This window comes from Embiotoca jacksoni, unplaced genomic scaffold, assembly GCF_022577435.1.
Source record: "Embiotoca jacksoni isolate LCO1_2020_lvr unplaced genomic scaffold, fEmbJac1.0.p SCAF_12, whole genome shotgun sequence".
Classification (NCBI taxonomy): domain Eukaryota; kingdom Metazoa; phylum Chordata; class Actinopteri; family Embiotocidae; genus Embiotoca; species Embiotoca jacksoni.
Window position 1 is genome coordinate 15116162 of NW_027185252.1, and position 19436 is coordinate 15135597.

Here is a 19436-nt window from a genome sequence, read left to right on the forward strand (position 1 = left end):
CCCGGTGGCACCAAAAAAAAAAAAAAAAAGCCTGACGATGCAATAATGTACCTGTTAAACTACACGGTTCAGGGTCGCCGGTCGACGTCCTGCAGCTCGTCCCAACTGTTCTGGTGTAATCTCACTTCTGACGGGTGTTCGGCGGCACCACGACGGCGCTGCTCGACGACAACCTCCCGGAGGATTCCTCCGCTTCAACAACACTGAAACTATCCAACCTTTCACTCGGTTCATCAGTTTTAATCGGATGGCTGCAGCATAACTTTGTTATCGAGCTGACCCAAGTTTTTTTTTTTTTTTTTTCCCCTCTCTCTTATTTATTTCTCTATTCTCGACCGTCAGCTTTTTTTTTTTTCTTTTTTTTTTATATACCGTGCAGTCGCCCCAATTTCATTCATTCCCCCCCCACCACCACCACCACCACCTCCTGAAACCCGCCTCGACACACCGCAGCTTTTTAGTTCACAAGTCGGCTCGTTAACGTCAAGGTTGGCTCGGTAGCAGCAGGAGGGAAGCGAGCGAGCTGGTGGAAAAAAAAAAAAAAAAAAAAAAAAAAAAAAAAAAAAATGTTCCCAAATAAACGACGGCTTCTGCCGAACAAAAGCAGGCTTACCTATGCTGTCAAGTTCAGAAACACTTCGGTTTTTCGACGAAAGTGTATTAGTAATCCATAGGGACATTTATGTGGGAATAAATCTGACAGGCTTTAACCGTCGTCCGTTGGAGGATGTTGGATGGAGGAAAAGTCGTTTTCGCAGAGCTGCTGTTTCGCCTTGTTGACTAGCTCCTCCGTAGCCTAGCTCTTTCTGTGCTCCTTCGCCCCGCCTCCCGCGGATGATCGACGTGGGGGCTTCGTTTAACCCCGCCTCTCCCGCAGATACGGTCCGCCCCCATTGGACGACGACAGTCACCGGGGAAACGCTTTTAGTCTCACGCGATTGGCTGATGCGGGAGGAAGGAAGGAAATAAATAAATAAATAATCGACGGTAAAGTAGACGAAGTAATCCTACCGGGTGGTTTTCACAATACAACCACAAAAAAAAAAAAAATGGCTGGGAAAAACTACAACCCCCAAGTTTGGGAACACGTGTGTGTGTTCGATATATGTTACAAGGTGTCCCGGTGGCTGCGTTAAGGGTTTATTCTCGTATCCTTTAAGGTCGGAGAAGCTCGATGGTGAAATATATCCGCAACACAAACAAACGTAACGAGGCGCCCATGTTCCGTTGCCCAGATACCCCGCGCATGCGCCGTAACGTATCCGAAGCATATATAGGCAGCTGGTAAAAAAAAAAAAGCAGTTGGACTCGAGAAGTGTCTGTTCAACGGCGTTAGCTTAGCATAGCATAGCGGCAGCAGCAGCAGCATCTGGTGAATTATGAAAACGTGAATGAGACAAGTCACACTGTGTGCCTTTACTCGACCCGGCGTGGAAGTGGAGGATTTTATTTTGAAAAAGAAAGATATAAAAATATATATATATATATATATATATAGAGAGAGAGTAATCGGCGGTATACCGGCGCGTTTATGTTAGCATAACGGTAGCTAACTTAGCCGTCTGGCTAACCGGAACACCGGACCGGGAAGTCGGTAGACGGACAGACAGACAGACAGCAGCCCAGGTGGGTGGAGTGGACACAACTTGTCTCTACGAAGTTTAAACAACAGTGTTCACTGTCGACAGTCTCAGCCAGGGATGGAGCAGCATGAGGAAACGTGGTGCCAAATGTTTCATGGCGGTTTATTGGATGTAGTTTCATCATGTGGGTTTTGTGTTTTGTTTTGATGATGATGATGATGATGATGATCACAGACAGGCAGACTTGAATTTAGTTGCTAAGTCACTCCTCACCAGTTTAGTGATTTTTACCGATGAAGTAATTTGTTTTTGTTTACCGGTCATATGATCTGTGTGTCAACATGCGTGTGACGTCAGAGTTTAAGATGTTTTTCACGCCTTACAAACAACACACGTAGTTTATTTTTTTTATTTTTTTAATTCAAGCCTAAGCCTGAGATTGGTGAGAGTAAGTGGTGATAAAGTGTCATCTGACAACCACACTGTTCCTGTGTTGGAGCATTTTTCAGTTTTGTGTCTAAAATCAACCACAAGATGGTCTGACTTTGTTCTTGTCACGTCAACACAATCCTCTCTGCAGTTTCTTGTGCTGAGATTACGTCTACACAACACGGCTGTCTGTCAGTTAAGAGCCTGCTTTATGTTTTGGTGCTGAGAAAAAAGCACACGCGGGTAAACCCAAGACGAACACACCAGGCATCATTATACAGATGTGTACACGTCTTCACTCCTTTTGTCTACTCTAGTGTGACCGTAGCAGATGACCAATCTTGTTGTTTTTTTTTTTTTTTTTTTTTTTTTATCATTCAGAAGTCAGTACAGCATTATTTCTGTAAGATAGCGCATAATCACAAACACACTAGAGGGTGACAGCTTGTGGCTTGAAACTGCTGCTACATCAGATCAGAAAGTCAACTGTAATCTCGTTACGTTATCTGATCTCTAAAATTTGTAATCTCCTATTTTAAGGACTGGGGGGTCATCAGCTGTTGGATGGCTCATATTTGTGAAAAGTAACTGTTTTCTGTTATAAGACAATAAACAAGCACAGGTTAAAGTTTTAATGGGCAGTCCCAACTTTATTCTATTCAAAACTTTTCATCTCTCTTGCTCTTTTTAGTTTATGCATTTCAGACTTTTTACACCAGACCATATGTGATTTTACATTATATTTTCGCTATATTGTTTTGAAACCATTTCTTCAATTCAAAATTCACTTTCTACGTCAACTCTTAAAAACTATGAAAACTACTGTTTCATGGTGCCAGATGAGTGAATCTCAAATACCAAAATAACCTTCTCAACTAGTCGGCGGTCGTCTCACGTGAATCAATTAATTAAATAATCACTAATTAAAACATTCGTCTTCAGCAGCAGTCTGTTTGTTAGTTCTTACTTTTTTGTGTCCTTTTCCCTCCAATATAGATCCGTGTAAACTTGAAGCAATGGACGGTCACTCGGAAGCCGCCTCTGACCGAATTTTGCTGGAACCGTACCAGTACTTGTTGCAACTGCCGGGTGAGTCTTTTCCTCCGTCAGTGGCTGCAGGGTCGGGTTAACAGACATGCAGCTGAAATGTCATCAGATGTCACATGCGCTGCTGATGAGTCCTATAACTACGCTCTGAGCTGTGACCTGCTCACTTCCTGTTAGTCACCCTGGAACATGACGGTAGAAAGACAGGATACCGTTTGATTTCATGAAACTGTATCTTAATGCAATGGCACAGTAAGATTTGCTTTATTGGTTCAAATAGAAGACAGTATTTTTTTTTCTTCTTCTGGAAATCAGGTTTGAAAAAGGGGGTTTCTTGTTCCGTTATGGGTTATGGGGGTGTTGCATTATGATTGCTAGGCTAGCCAGTGTGCTCGGCTGATTTATAGTGCGACTTTCAGAGTTGGTCAGCCCCTTTCTTTCGCTTGGTGTAACAGAAAATTCTGAAGGCCTCTTTAAAATGTTTTGCAGCGGACAAAATAAATTCACGAGGGCTGAAAATGAGTTCGTAGCCCGTCCTGATGTCTTCACTTCAGAAAATAAACCAGGGACAAAGTCTGTCTGACAGACAAGAATTATGGCTTTCACGGATGATGAGCTCAAAAAGACAGTCTGAAAAATGCTGAGAAAATGATTCTGAGTTTGACTGACAGACCACATGAACAAATGTGGGTTTCATATATTACCGAATTTCACGTTCAGTCTTTTTGTGAGCGAAAAGGTTTCAGTGAAGAGGACTCTCTTCTCCTTGGATTAATTGTATTTCAGGGAAATCTTCCCAAAAGGATGAATGTTTCTGAAGAATTTTGCTTCTGAAAAACAAAAAGGGGATTGTCTTATAATAAGTACAGTATAATCCTAATAAGGTGCAATTAGTTTAGTTCTGCTTCTAACAAAATATATGTTTTTGTTTTAGCACATTGTGAATTTGAAACTAAACTATGACAAGTGACTGGTTTTGTGTTTAACAACTGGATACCGTATACTGCTGCAAAAGAACACATTAAAAGTTTAAAGATGTAACTTTTAGTACGCAGCATCTGGAGACAATGATTTGAGAAACTGATTTGTCATGTTGGTGATGTCTTTTACTTTAATGTGAGGATATGACACACTTTGATGACTTTAAGTATTAACAAAATAAAACTGTTTGATAAATTGGGTGTTTATTATCCAGAAATGAACACAGTTCAACATCCCACTTTTGTCTCGCCTAATTCCTCTTGGCCTCGCGCTGACTCACTCACTGCTGTTGTGGAGACCGTCTTTATTTGTTTGCACTGTTTTATATGGTCACTTTTTGTCAGTAGAGAAGAGACTGACCTAACATCAGAATGTAATTTGGGTAAATAGGACATGTGCTTTGGAGTCTCAGTTAAGTGGGATGTTTCCTCTACTGCAGTGTCACTGTGTCATTGTGGCTCATGAGATGTATTTATTACAACGGACCATTTCTAGAAGGTTCCTGTAGTTCAACTTTGGGTGTGACTGTCATAGTTTGGGACACTATACAATCAACAACTTTAGTATTTTTACAGTTCCTTTTTTTTGTGCTCTTTAGGCTCTGTGATCAGCAGATTAAATTAGAAATAAAATACTGGATGCTACATTTACGTGCTGAGTTTCAGCAAGAAATAAAAAGCAATGAAAATAAAAGACTTAAAGAACTTAAACTTAGTCTTTGCGTCAACAGAAACTGTCCTTCCTTGAGCAACTGTCTTTCATGTAGACCAGCTACGGGACTGCTCATGCTTTCAACTCGTTAGTGTTCCAAGACGGTCGTAGCTTTGTAAGAGCTGACGGACTAACGTCAATAGACATAGACCTTCATCTAACTGTTTTTGGTAATTGGGGTTAACATGATATTAATTTAATATAATAAATCTGTCTGAGGCTATGTTTTATTGGCCTCACTGGACACTAAACACTAAAGTTGTTTCTTCCAGAGTGTTCTGTATAACAGTGAGGGTGAGTATGGCGTGCTTACCTGTAGTTATGTTGACTGAAACTATGACAACAAGACACAAGGGTTAGTTTTTCTGGGAATATGTAGCTACCATCCACCAGCTGTATTAACCCTCGTGTTGTCCTTGGATCAAAATGACCCGCAGCTGTGTTCAACCAAGTTCTATTTTATTTTCATATTTTTTGGGATCATTGGTGACAAGGAGGCTGTGAGGGTTTCTTTAAAGAATGATGACCAATGATCCCAAAAAAATATAAAAATATAGAAATAAAATAGAACTTGGTTGAACACAGCTGCGGGTCATTTTGACCCGAGGACAACACGAGGGTTAAGATTCATCTGTTCATCAACATCATGTATTTTGACATTTTTCCCAACCACAAATCTTATAATACCTTAACACTTGAAAGCATTTAGGTGCAACTCTACACCTTTGCCTTCATTCAGGATGCACGGATTTGTGAATTTGCAAATAGTTTCCGCTCCGTCCGCTGGTTGCCTGCAATTCAATGATATAGAAAGCCCCATTCAGCAAATTGAATGGATTGGTTTCTTCTCTATGTGACATGTGAAACTGGCTGTCTGAATCCATGTTTTTGAGACCGACTGTCAATCAAGTGGAAATGCTCAGCCATGGTGTTAAAGGCTTAGTTGACTAATTATGTCCTCAAACATATATATAAAAAACAACTCCTCCATGTACATGTTAACAAAGCTAAAAGCTGGATTTTTACTGGAGGGCGACTTTAACAAACTGCATTCTCAAAGATCAGCGACACAAGGACTGAAAAACATTTGAATTCCAGCAACGCCTTTGCAGTAAGACTACATTTCCTAATGCAGCACGTACTGATGATTTTCAACAAGCCATTGTGGAGGACACAATTAAAGGTTAGCTTTTTCCTTTGCATACCACAGTATGAATATTAAAACAATTTAATTCTGTTTTGTATTCTCTCTGCAGGAAAGCAGGTGAGGACAAAACTGGCCCAAGCGTTTAACCACTGGCTCAACGTTCCTGACGACAAACTACAGGTGAGAAACGTCCATTTCGAGCGTCTTAACACACCAAGTCTTCCGTTGTTTGTTGTTACAGACGGCTCGAGGAAGGTGAAATGATGCTGTGCTAACTCGGAACAGGCATTTTATTTTGCAAAGTAGCCAGAGTGTTTTGTTAGTCGAGTTGTCGCTCATCAAACGTAGAGCAGCCATGATTTGTTAATGTAACTGAGGTTCAAGTGGGATGGTATGAAAAAGGAGCAATGCTTTCAAAAACAGCTACTCTTCTGTATTTGTTTGATTTGTAGATATATAAAACACTCCCTTAGTTCCCTTATTGCTGATTGAATGCTTATGGTGCTGATGCTCATTTGTTCTTGGTTTGTTGCTGGGGACGTTGTAAACAGCGGGTTTATCCTTCATACAGTAAAACTGAAACCAAAACGAGAGGCTAAAAGAGGCCAAAAAGTTCTGTAGACCTGCAGAGTTGGGTGACCCAGTAATATGCTGTGTGTTTGGCTTCCGTAATGACCCCCATTTACTTTTAATGTAGTCAGTTGATACACCGTAAGTGTATTAAGAGATGATTGTGAGGTTTGACTCCTAGAAGGCTTGATCATAATAAGCTCATTTCCAGACCTCTGATGTGACATCACACATTTTGTTAAAGTGATTCCAAAAGTTCTGCTGTTGCTCTGGTGAAGGCTGTTGAGCCAGTTTGAGGAACAAAGGAATTCATGAGGCTTTGTGGGTTCAGACTAAAGTTGATGTGAATAACAATACCAAGCTGTGTCAGATCAGTGCATGTTACGCTGGGTACACATTTCTTTGACCATTTTTATGACGCACTCCCTCCACCCCCAGAACAGCACACAGGAGCTCCTGTTAAACTTGAGCACGAGTAATTAACATAAAAATGTAGCCTAGATTTCATGAAATATATGAAACTATGACAATGTGGGCTACAATGCCAGCAAAATGAAGTGCAATAGAGCAGACAGTTAATAGACTTTCAAAATAAGTTGTCGTGAATCCAAAAGGATGGTAGATCTGCACACTAAAACTGTGTACCTGTTGCCAGATGAAAGGTTTCCACACTCTCCCACGACTGCTTTTAACCGTACGATGGTTATGCCAAGAATCTGCAAACAGATTGTTGTGTTTTGACACTTTATTATATCCCTACTTAAAATAATTCCTTTAGTTTTGGGTTGTGAATGTGCCTGTGGCAATCAGTCAGTGTAGATAAAAGCCTTACTGCCAAAATGTGTTTGGCTTTATCCACTGAATCCACTTCACTGTATTTTCATTCATTTCCATTTCTATTTCCTGCTCTGCGTTGTGGACACGTATTTGTCTTTTGTGTTTGAGTGCATGCTGGTCACGTGGCACCCAACCCACACCCCTCCTACTACTGCGACTCAGAGGACTGGATGAGCAAGTTCAATACTCACTCATGCCAAGTCAGATTTTTGTGTCATCTGCCGATGCATTCTCCTCTTCCTCCAAGTCATCTGAACAGGACAAACATTGTGTTAAAGTGGATCAGTGCAGGGAAACAAGATGGTGAAAGACATTTCTAACTGAGAAGAGAGAGGTGTTTCTAGAGGGAGGAAAGCTAAACTTTCGTGTGAGTGGAGGTGGTTTTTATATTAGATTTCCGAAGCAGTTTAACTTGTTACATGTGAGCTGTTGTTGAGCTACCTGCTGGGAAATCAGTTTGACTGCAAGACTCTGAAGCATTGTGTGTTTGTTATCCCCCACCCCCCCACCCCACCCCCCCGAGTTGCATCAGATTTGTCATTAACATTGGATGGAAAAAGGAAAAAGACAAGAAATTGTTGGTAGTCACTCTGTAGGGAATTATGTTAGTAGAAGTAGCTGTTGTTTGTATTGCAGGGAGTCTAATGGGGCAAGTCACCAGGATATTCTTTTTTTTTTGTATGCTAATTGTATAATAAAATTCATGTCACACTTAAGTTTGAAAGGGCTCTGGGATGATTGCAGGCTTTTCTTTGTTTTTTTTGACTGAACGTGTGCAGGTCCTGGTCGCGATTTGTTCTTCTCTACAGTATATTTAAAGGAGATGTGTGGCAGCTTTTAGAGATTGTTAATGTATTTCCGACATACTGTACCCGCATGAATCTCCAGTGAGACTCTCCTGCTTTTTCAGCATCTTGTGCTCCCGACCACTTTTAATGAGAAAAGGATTAGAGCGATTCAAGTCTGAGATAAAAAGCTCCATCTCCGCTCATCCATTACAGTTTCGTTACATGTTGTTGGATGCTGCCCGATTGGACTGCAACAGAAAAATTGAAGCATTTCTACAGATCGCAGGCTGATTGACATTCCTGCTTCTCCTCAGTTCAATTAATTTCAGATTAGCCATTCAGGATTTATTGGGTTCATTGAGCAGCTGCCTCGCCACTGTCCCCTCTGGGAGTTCAGCCTATTGACCTTATTATACTGATAGCATTAGCATTGTAGTGACTCAGTATAGGTCTTGTGTGTAGTGACAAAGATATGGACACGTTATCTAATCTGTGTTTTCTGGATGTATATGCTTCTCATGGTGCAGAATGCTAAATGCTGATACTGTCAGGCCTCATTATGCTGCTACTCAACAGGTCTCCTTTTGTCCTGAATCTTTTATAAACCCTGTCCAAACAAAGGAGTCATAGTTTTGCAGCAAAGCTCAGAGGTCAGTCTGTTGTCTCCTGTGGTCATTTCACCATCCAGTCTACAAAGAAAACTCTCCCCAGTTGTCACATCTGTTTTCACGCCTCAGAATAAGAGGGTGCATACATATGAAAGAGTAATAAAGTTGTCGGTCTCTGCTGAGGAATTACTGGATATTATAGATTCATCCTGTCGTGTCTGCCCTTCCCCTCCTACAACATCCATCTCACACTCTGCAACCGCAGAGAGCTATTTAATCACTCTGCTGCTATTACACCATCTTGTATGACTTCAAATGAATGAATTCAGGTTGCAAAAATAATCAGAGGAGCGATTTAACATTCAAAGTGACGTTTTTGATTATATTCACATTAGATGCAGCTCTGGCTCTTGAATGAAGTGCTGGCATTTTCACTTCGAGAGCTCATGTTCCCCTCCAAGCTAAAACGACGCGTTACTTAAATCTCCCTTTGACTGATCAGCTGTTGATGCAGATCTGTCGGCTGCTCGTGTGACCTACATCCATACGCAGACTGTATCCAGATCTGCTTATGGTCCCCTCGATGATTCTTCACGATTATGGTGCAGCGGGGAGTTGAGGTCTAAATCGACCTCCCGTGTTAAAGACCTGTCTCCCTCCATGGCTCCCTCTGTTTCTGTGTCTCTGTGTCTCTGTGCAGCAGCTCTGTAAACTCCTGCTGAACCCATCATGCAGACTGAGAGCACTCCTCCCGGCATCATTAGCACACTGCTGCCAAGAAGTCGCCGCCATGGAAACAACCGTGCCCTCAGATAGATGGAGGCAGTGACAGTGGCACTCTGTCTCATTCATTTGCCAGTGCTTTTATTTTTTTCTTGTTTTAATCAACGCCCACATGTGCTTCTGTGCCTTGCAGTACCGCACAGGTTGTAACTGTTTGGGGAAATTCCCCCTGTTCATCATTGCCTTGCGACCTTTCGCTTACTGCTTTCCTTTTGTTCTGCCTGACATTGTGGAAAGGTTAGTTTTTATATACCGTCTTTTATTTTGAATACATGTGTTAATGTCTGCCTCGGGCTTGGAGTTTCCTGGTGTTATAATGGCACTGAGTCTATAACAGCTGCCTCTGTGAGTAGATAACCAGGAACTGAGTGTCAGATTCACATTTAAGATTGGATGTTGAGCAACCTTTAACGGCTGGACAGTGCAATAACAAAGTTGCCTATATTTTAAATCAGGGTTTACCATTATCTGGCTTAGGTCCTGCACTCGAGCCATTTCAAACACCACCTAGAATCATTGTGGAGAACATCAAATAAACAAAATGACTTTTCCCTCATGTTTTTGGGTGTTTTTATTTATATACAGCTGTAGCTTTTTTAAATTTGTGGAACATTTTTGCACAGATTTGGTACTTGTAATGGCCAAAAGTAGCAAAATTCAAATGAAAAAACATACAATTTGCCTCAAGAAGGAGCCCCAAAAAGTCTTTCACCAACTTAAGGAAAACACTGCAAATGCCTGAATACTACCTGTAGTGCATTGGAGGGTTATCATTACAGGGAGGTGATAAGGAGGTGCAGATTGTATCACAGTGCAGCCTGACTCAGGCTAGATAATGCGTTTGTAATTTACAGTTTTCACAGGAAATAGTGTAGCCGCAGCTGGTATCAGTTGAATCAGTAGATGACAACATAAACAATAACCACACTCATTAAATATGACATTTGCTGTGTGAGATTGCTCCTCTGCTCTTTGGCTTAAATGTTAATGTTTTATTTAATTACAAGTGTATTAAATCTTGATGTTGACAGATATACACATAGTGGAAATTTGTCTTTGGCTTCACTGCACAGCATCAAACCAATACACGGCCTGGCCTCAGCAATACGGCAATCGATGAAGCAGGAAGAGAACGGCCACATGATTTAAACGCATATAAATCCCAGGTTAGGATTATACTGTGGTTTCATTAAAAATTGATAGGACGTCTGCAATATGTTGTTTATTTGTTCACTGGACCCGATAAGTTGTGTCATCACGGGACGATCGTGTTAAATCCTCCTTCAGCATTGCTGTCTGTGCAATGCAGCATTGAGTCTTAACTCCGGTGTACTTGCACCTCCTGTATTCCCTCTAAGTGAGACGGGTTAATGCCAGCACATTTGTTAGAGAAATTACTCAAGAGGCTTGGTTCAAAATCAAACACATCGGACATTTATTCTTGCAAGAAGGAACACGTACATGCACCCTCCAAGAGAGGTGTCCAGCAAAGAAGAGAGCCTTCCCTCCCCCGTAGGTCAGCTTTTAGACAGTGGGACAAACAGTAGACCGTCACCCCCGTTCCCTTTGTACCTGCTTTTGTATGGTAGTACAGTGTTGGTTGTAGGTCACAAGATAGTCGTCAATTAGATGCGGAAAGAATCACTTGCAAATAAGACCGAAAGCAAAGGAAACTTTTCGGGGCCTGAGACTTTCCGGAGCCACAATGCAAACAAGAGGAAGAGACAAATCTTTCCTTTCCATCATATCCCTCCTGTTTATACAAAGTATAACATAACATGTACATAAAAAGGAACAAAAAAACAAGAGAATCTTTCCATCATATAAAAGAATCTTTCCATCAACATTACTGACTTGTCTTTTTTCAATTATTTCTACTCGATACATCGAACTCTGCACACTTGTTGGTTGTGAAGGATTCTCTGCGTTTTGAAGGGGTCACTGATTGTAGCTTTGACAAACACGGTGCGTTTCTGCTTCAGAAACGTCTGGTGATAATCAATGAAGTCTCGGCGGAGCAGTGATGGCACTCTGCACTTAAAGAGCAGCGTTATACACCGACAGCCCGACTAATTAGATTCCTCTGGGAACTCAGACACTTAAAGTCCAGAACGTGAAAATGGCCTGAGCTTGTGTTTGGGTTTGATAGCTGCTGCTGCTCTCTGAAGCTGTGATTTTCAAACCTTGCCTTGTTCCTTCACAGGGAATTGTAATTCACAAAGACGCCAGTGTGTTTGCACTGAACCTTTGAATCCTGGATTACGTTTTTTTTTACTAATCCTGTTCCGTTTTCATGTTCATGTGTGCATTCATTGTTGCCGCGCCCACAACCGCCCCGTCTCGTAAGTGGCTCGCTGAGGTTGCAGGGTGAGCGAGTGTCGGGACCCTGCCGAGGGAAAGGTTGTGTTTGGCGGATAGACTGCTCAACTGGCCCAACCTTGGCCATCTGCCCGACCCACTGAGTCTCTCTTTGTGCTCGCGGGCGGCGTACAAACAGCTTTCATTACCAGGCCACACCACTTGTCGTTTAAATCAGCAGAGCACTCCAGCAGGCGGCACGGTCAGCTCAGGACACCTGATGGCAACCCTGACTGTTCGGTGTCAGACACGGACATGAAACCAAGCCGGTTCTGCGTCGGGGCTCCTCCTGGTGCACAGAAGGTGGTGCACTGTGGCTGTAAATAAATGAGATCTAACATTATTTATCATTTCTCTAGCAAACAAGAGTATTATGTAGCGGGTCGTGTGCTGCCTCGCACCGGTGGAAAAGCCTCGACTAGAATTTGTCCTCTGTCCTCACCAGAGCAGTACATTGGTGTTACAGTTGACAGAGGGTCATACTGTGTTGACGCTGCTGGAGCTTGTCCATAAACTTGTCGTAACGGTTAAGGTAAAGCACGCAGCCTTTGTCATTTTCTCTTCAGAGGAGGTGAAAGTGCACCAAGCCCTGCAGTGACCTCTCTAATTGCTAAACCATGTGACTACACTTCATAAATTCATCAAGTCACCGTCGCCCTCTCTCGGGCACAACATCTGCGTCGAAGCAGACAAGGAATCAGAATCGGAGTCCGCTCCAGGCTGCAGTGTCTTCATGCTCTCTCTCTGATTGCCTGGTTTGTTTCAGCTCCAACTATTTTCTCTGCTGATAAAGACTTTGACGAGAGTGGAGTCGTGCTGGCAGGAGTGTAGACATGGCACCCTCTGCTGTACACAAATTGAAATGCATTATTTACAGCGAGCTCCAGTGAACCTTTTACTGCCTGTTAGTACTTTAAGAAGTGAGAAGAGGAGATTCTTTCGTTTAAAATATTTCTCACAATCACCAAAAAATGTGCCGGGTCATTTCTGCGTTATTATATGTTACTGAGCAGACGTGTTTGTGTCCCGTTCAGGTCATCATCGAGGTGACTGAGATGCTGCACAATGCCAGCCTGCTCATAGACGACATTGAGGACAGCTCCAAGCTGCGTCGAGGCTTCCCCGTGGCACACAGCATCTACGGGATTCCCTCCGTGATCAACTCGGCCAACTACGTCTACTTCCTGGGCCTGGAGAAGGTCCTGATCCTGGAGCACCCCGAGGCCGTACGAGTGTTTACCCGTCAGCTGCTGGAGCTGCACCGCGGTCAGGGCCTGGACATCCACTGGAGGGACACGTACACCTGTCCCACCGAGCAGGAGTACCGCAACATGGTGCTGCAGAAAACTGGAGGGCTCTTCGGCCTGGCCGTCGGACTCATGCAGCTCTTCTCAGACTGGAAACAGGACCTGAAACCGCTCCTGGACACGCTGGGCCTCTTTTTCCAGATCCGCGATGACTACGCCAACTTGAGCTCCCGCGAGTACAGCGAGAACAAGAGCTTCTGCGAGGACCTGACCGAAGGCAAGTTCTCTTTCCCCACCATTCACGCCATCTGGTCGCGTCCGGAGAGCACGCAGGTGCAGAACATCCTGAGGCAGCGCACGGAGAACATGGACATCAAACGGTACTGTGTGGACTACCTGGAGAAGGTAGGCTCATTTGCCTACACCCGTCACACTCTGCGGGATCTGGAGGTGGAGGCGTACCGGCTCATTAAGGAGTTTGGGGGGAACCCGCAACTGGAGAGCCTGGTCAAACACCTCAGCAAAATGCACCATGAGGCTGAAGCCACAGCAGAGTCCAGCAGTGAGGCTAACTCCAGCCAAAACTACTAGCCTCTTTTACCTTTCACACACGAGCCCGACACGCACAGAGGCTGCACTGATACAAACAAACACATTCCTGAAAAGTTCAACAAACAACGGGATGTTACAATCACAACAAACGCACCGATCATGAGCACCTGAATTCTGCTGGACTGCAGTGAGCAGCTGTGAGACCGCAGAGCACCCCCAACTGTTGCCTTTCTATTTTTTAATGTTGACAATATCCTTCAACAATATTCATGTCTAACTTTTTGTATGTAAGTGTAGCTGTGCAGCCAGTGAAAAGAATGACTTAAAAAGGAAAACTTCTGGTTTACTTTGCTTTTCTGAAAATGAAAAATAATCAGTACAGCACAAAAAGCTTTGAGAGCCTTCCTTCTGATGTGTACTACAATGCATATAAATGTCTGTTTTCCCTGTTTTGCCACCAAATGAAAATAGTTTATTCAGGGCCGGGTGAATTGCTGGATGTTTTTTCTCGAGTCGGTGTTTAAATAAGACGTGGATGTCTCCAGCGTTTGATGCGTGTTTTCAGGATCCTTAATCATTAAGCCGCCAGAGTGCCAATCCAATGGAAATGACCTCTGCAACGCAGTAGTCTGATTATTATACAACACGCAGGCGTTATATGCAAAGTAGTGCTCACGCTCAGCTGTGTGTTTTGATGTGTCTGGTTCAAATTCAACACAGGTCTTCACATTTCTATTAGCGTGATTCTGTTATTTGTTGGCTGACACGAAGCTGCACTGAAAAATGAGTTTGCATTTATTAAATAAAAGAAACTTCAAAGATAGCGTGTGGGCTCCCGTCACTTCTAAAAGCACATTTTCAAATCTCCGTGCGGCATCGAGGTTGCTTTGATTTTCATCATGGCGAAGATAACAGCACCACCTACTGAGGGCACAGGTGTAACTGAACACAAGTTGTTTGTGATACTTTCTGCCTTTTTCAGTAGTTACAGATTTCTTCTCCTCTGGATCTGATGCCTTATAGAAGCACGTTCCCTGTTACTTTACATCTCTTTAACAGTATTTACCCGACACAGATGTCCCCATCGTGACTAAAGAGGGAGCCTTCATTATTCATAGTACACGTGACCCTGTTGCACCACATCTGTGTTGACATTCAGAGGTGAGCAATATTTTTACAGCTACATGCTGAGCAGCACAGGCAGCGAGTCCAGCCAGCTGGTGCAACTTATAACAGAATTGCCAGCCGTGTGATTTGTTTTGAGGAGCTCTCACTGGTTACTTTCACTGGCTGTGGTTTACTCTCGGTTTGATCTGAAACGCTGGCTGCCAGTCATCTAAGCCTCCTACTTTGTGCTGCTTCTGTTAATACTGTTGTGAGTTTTTCCCTCCGCTGATGAGATGAAAGCGCTCCCAGTGTGGACAAAGGCTATCTGTCCCAGACAGCTCTGTTGACTCACTGAAGCTCTTGCTCTTGACAGCTGCAATTCAATTAATTATGTGTCTTTTGGATTGAATTGTGGCTCCTCTCAAAAATACATCCATTCGTCAAAATGTCAAATTCTTGAGAATCTCGGGGAGCGGCTCCTCCGCTAATTTTCCTTCCAGGCAGCCACAAGTGCGGGGAAATGCAATGCAAATGCATTTCTGATTTGATAAACAGTACGAGACGTATGAAGTGGCTTACGCGGCGCTGACTTGAGTCCATCACAATAATCAAAGCCTCACGGTTCTCATTTCTCCTCTCTCTGGCTTGACTAGATTGATTTTCTTCCCCAACAGTGTCTCGTGTTTGGGAGCAAAACAGAATAGCTTTTGTGCGAGGAGCGACATAGCTCACTCACTGTCTGCCCGATCCCCTGCAATCTTTGGATTATTTATCACTGGGATACGCTTTACACATTTGTGTTGCTTGGTAGCACTCCAATGGATATTTCATAAATATTCTCGTGGCAACAACAAAACTTTGAGAAGGCTTGTTAATGAGAATGTAAACGGATGCTGCTGAATTGAAACCTTGAAGTTTTGCTTTTGTTAGTTTTTTTTATCAGATTGCCTTTTTCTTCAGGCGCTCCTTTGGCACGTGTACCTCTCCCAGCTGGCAGCACCACCACAGTCCTTCAGTGTAGAGCTGCTGAGCTGCTTCACTGGGGTACCTGACAGGACATTTTATTTCTCCACAACAACCTCTGAGGGAAACCACCCACACCGCTGCTCAGTGTTTTCTTAAAGCAGTCTGCGCACGTGTTCCGTGACGGTAACCATGAAAGATGTCTGAGGCACATAATCATTTGTTCTTTATAGGGCTGGAAACATTCAACACTTTTACTGTCATCGAATCCCACGAAACGACAAAAACCATCAGCGTTTGTTCTCCTAACCCTTTCTGACTTCTCCTGCCCGGTTGTTGCTCACATCCCAAAGCCACTCTTCCAATTACTGCACTTGTTTTTCTTTTTTAAATGTTTTTTTCATTGTTGTTGTTCAGAAAAGGGTGCGTGACTTCTACACCAGCTGGCTACTTGATGCCGGGGACGATATTCAGCTGCAGGTTTGGTGAACTACAGAGAGTCAATAACAGCAGGCAGGACTGAGTGTTGATGGTAATGAAAAAAACATGTCACCTAGTGCAACAGAGTGGCACGCTCATGTTTTGTCAATAACTCTTTGGACAACAGTGGAGATCATAAAAATAAGTCGGGCTCCAGATACACAGACAATTCTTGTTGTTGCGATCAGTTTGCTGTAGGTTTGCTCTTTTATTGGCATTTGTTCAAAATAAGAAAAACAGACTTCTACTTTAATGTCACTCGATGCATAGGCTTCATAAAAAGCTTCCTTCACTTTATGATATTCATGTCAGCGTAGTTATCATCATATTCATGTCACTGTTCCCAGAACAACACGTGTTCTCATGCATAATTCTGCCAGCACTCAGTTGTTTTTAAAACCCTCACTGCGTCTCTGTGTCCCGTTGGGGATAAACAACAACAAAATAGGCACTTGTTTCCAAGTATATATATATATATATGAATGAATATATATATTTATGAATGAATATATATGAATGAATATATATTAATATATATGAATGAATATATATTAATATATATATGAATATATATTAATATATATATGAATATATAGATAAATATATATATGAATATATATATATATATGAATGAATATATATGAATGAATATATATATATATTCATAGTAGTCATTCATATAGTTGTGTCTTATTGCCTGGGACTCTGAAGGGAGCTTGATGATGCCATCATTTACAACAGAAGTTCTGTCTTACAAACCGGGGCACACAGTCTAGGAGATGTGGCTGTTTGCCAGGTGGGAGAAGTCCAACAAAAGATTATTTTGAGTTGCATTATGGGAAATGTCATTTTTTTTTTTTTTTTTTTTTTTGTTGTTTTTTTTTTTTTTTTTTTAAGGACTAAAAGTCAGGATATCTCAGCCTCTCTTCTTCAATAAATTGGGCTCTTCCAATCTGCAGCACTAAATAAGTGGAGCACCACTTTAATGCTGAGCTGAGAGCAGCTCTATTCACTCAGCTAACATCATGACATATCATACATGGTGTCGTATCAATATTACATCAAATCAAAGTGGTTTCCAAGAATCCCATCACCAGCCCGATGAGCTAATTCATGATCCTCTTAAGACGGAATGACTGTCAGTAATGGTTCGGTAATGACTGAGCTCATGATCAATGCCATGTTACTGCAGCAGGGGTCAAGTGGGCTTATGAAACTCGGTGATTCACTCCTCATTTTTCATCACTTTTATCAAAGACGTGCGTAATTACGTGTACAGTCTAAGAGCCGACCTTCCTCCGAATGTGTCATCTAACCAATTGACAGTCGCACATTTCACAGCTGTGTTCTGCAAATGTTTGCAAAAAGTGACAGCCGTAACCTCACCATGCTGAGACACTGGCTGCCATGGAAATGAGGGAGAGCGAGTTGTGGGTGCAATCTCAAATCAGGGATGAAAATGTTGCCCCATTAGAGTATAGTTGTGTGTGTCTAATAATATCTCCTCATTCCTGTGAATCAGAATCAGTCAGAAATGCTAGTTTTGGATGCCAGGTGTCATGAATAAATGATTTCCTCCTCGTTTTAGGGCACACAGAGGAGGCAGAAGAGGGGGCTGCTGGGGAAGAGGAGGCTGATTGACAGCGATGTGTAATGTTCAGCGAGGAGAGTCTAAGATTCTGGAGTTGTTTGAATGGGTATGCAGATGTACAGCACTCAGCAGACTGAAAGCTCCTCTTCCTAAGATCCGGGACACCTGTGCCTGATCTCAATCATGTCCTTCACTCTCACACCACAGGTAAGTTTTCATTTCATCCATAATGTACTGTGTGTTTGCACAGCGCGGTAAAAATAAAACACAGGCGTTCACTGATGCATAAAATCTGCAAAGTGTCATTGTATTGAAATGATCATTCTGAATGGAGTAAGACTGAATGTCTACCAGGAGCAGGCACACTCCAGGGGATACTACCAACCTCAATATCTCCGCAGTTACAACGCGGCACTTCACTGATAGAAACTAATTTGACAAAAGAAATTCTACATATATTTAAAATCAAGATGAATAGCCAAACAGGATCACAAACCAGTGTAACGCTGATCTTTACGTATCTGCAGGTATCTCTGGCTTCGTAGTTGCATAATTCTGATCGGTGGTTCCTGGCCCCGCCAACCAACCCGATGTCTAATGTTCGTCGTCTCTCTTTGCTTTTCTTTTCTCTCTCTGCTCTCCTCTCCTCTCACCCCAACCGGTCAAGGCAGATGAACGCCGACTCCCTTGATTAGGCACGAAGTAGATCAAATGAACTGAATTGAATACCGCTTCACAATAACCGCCGCCGGCCCGAGTCCGTTTTCACCGAGTTTCAATTGCAAGTACAAGCAAACTGGAAAGTTGAAAATAGTTAGACAACTTAAAATGAACATATAAACAACTGAGCTGGTTGTTGCCTAAATTGTTAGGCATCAACAGATAAAAGTAAGAAAGAGTTTACGTATGGCTAAACATTTAAGAAACAGTTAAAATAGTGCACGATGAACTGCTGAAACAGTTAACCGATGGCAAAGGAAATTAATATACTGTTCGACAGTTTAAAAACACATTTATCTACACGTAATGGATTTACAGTTTACAGTCAACTTCGCTAAAAGTAGCAAATAAACTGTTGGAATAGCTAATTCAAATTCTAAAATTAATTAATAATGACAAAAAAATTATTTTAAAAAAATTGCTGAAATAGTTAGATAAAAGTACCAGACAAAAAGTTGAAATAGCTAGTTAGCTTAACATAAATAGTTAGCTAAAAGTAATGTATAAATAGCTGACATAGTTAAGCTATAGCTAAAAAAAATATATATTTTTTTAAATGTTAAAATAGCTAGTCACCTAAAGATAAAAAAAAAAAAAGAAGTAACAAGTAGCTTAACATATTCAATATACACTTTAAATACTTTAAAAGTAAAAAGTAAACAGTTGAAATATTGAACTTATTAGAACTACAAAGGTTCTTCTCGCCAAAACGACCAAATAAGCGTGAATAGTTAGTTAAAAGACACGAGCTAAGCAGTGAACCACCCACCTTTATGCCCCTTCAGTGGTAGTGTGAATGCAAAAATGCCAAAAGCACCAAAATGAACAACGAGCACGTATGAAAAATTCTAAAATAAATACTGAAGTAAAATGAAGTGTCTGCCAAACTTCTCAAAACAATAGGAGTCACATTATAATGTCAACACTTTCTTGT

General features: G+C 42.1%; 2 protein-coding genes across 6 annotated transcripts in view; one reads left to right on the forward strand and one right to left on the reverse strand.

The window, feature by feature from the left end:
* The window catches only part of arid4b (AT-rich interaction domain 4B), a 40584-nt gene extending 39774 nt beyond the window's left edge, over positions 1 to 810 (reverse strand). For all 4 annotated transcript variants that reach the window (XM_069145037.1, XM_069145039.1, XM_069145038.1 and 1 more), the window contains exon 1: positions 614 to 810. The gene's annotated coding sequence lies outside the window, so the exon portion shown is untranslated. The remainder of the gene's footprint in view (positions 1 to 613) is intronic.
* Positions 811 to 1034: 224 nt separating this feature from the next.
* On the forward strand, positions 1035 to 14454 carry ggps1 (geranylgeranyl diphosphate synthase 1). 2 transcript variants are annotated; one of them, XM_069145040.1, is made up of 4 exons: positions 1035 to 1626; positions 3009 to 3101; positions 6008 to 6078; positions 12877 to 14454. In XM_069145040.1, the coding sequence occupies exons 2-4, from the start codon at positions 3029 to 3031 to the stop codon at positions 13678 to 13680; spliced, it is 948 nt and encodes a 315-aa protein (XP_069001141.1). In that variant the 5' UTR covers positions 1035 to 1626; positions 3009 to 3028; the 3' UTR covers positions 13681 to 14454. The 2 variants fall into 2 exon arrangements, with proteins under 2 accessions (XP_069001141.1, XP_069001142.1); XM_069145041.1 differs by lacking the exons at positions 1035 to 1626; positions 3009 to 3101 and adding an exon at positions 5851 to 5934.
* Positions 14455 to 19436: the final 4982 nt, after the last annotated feature.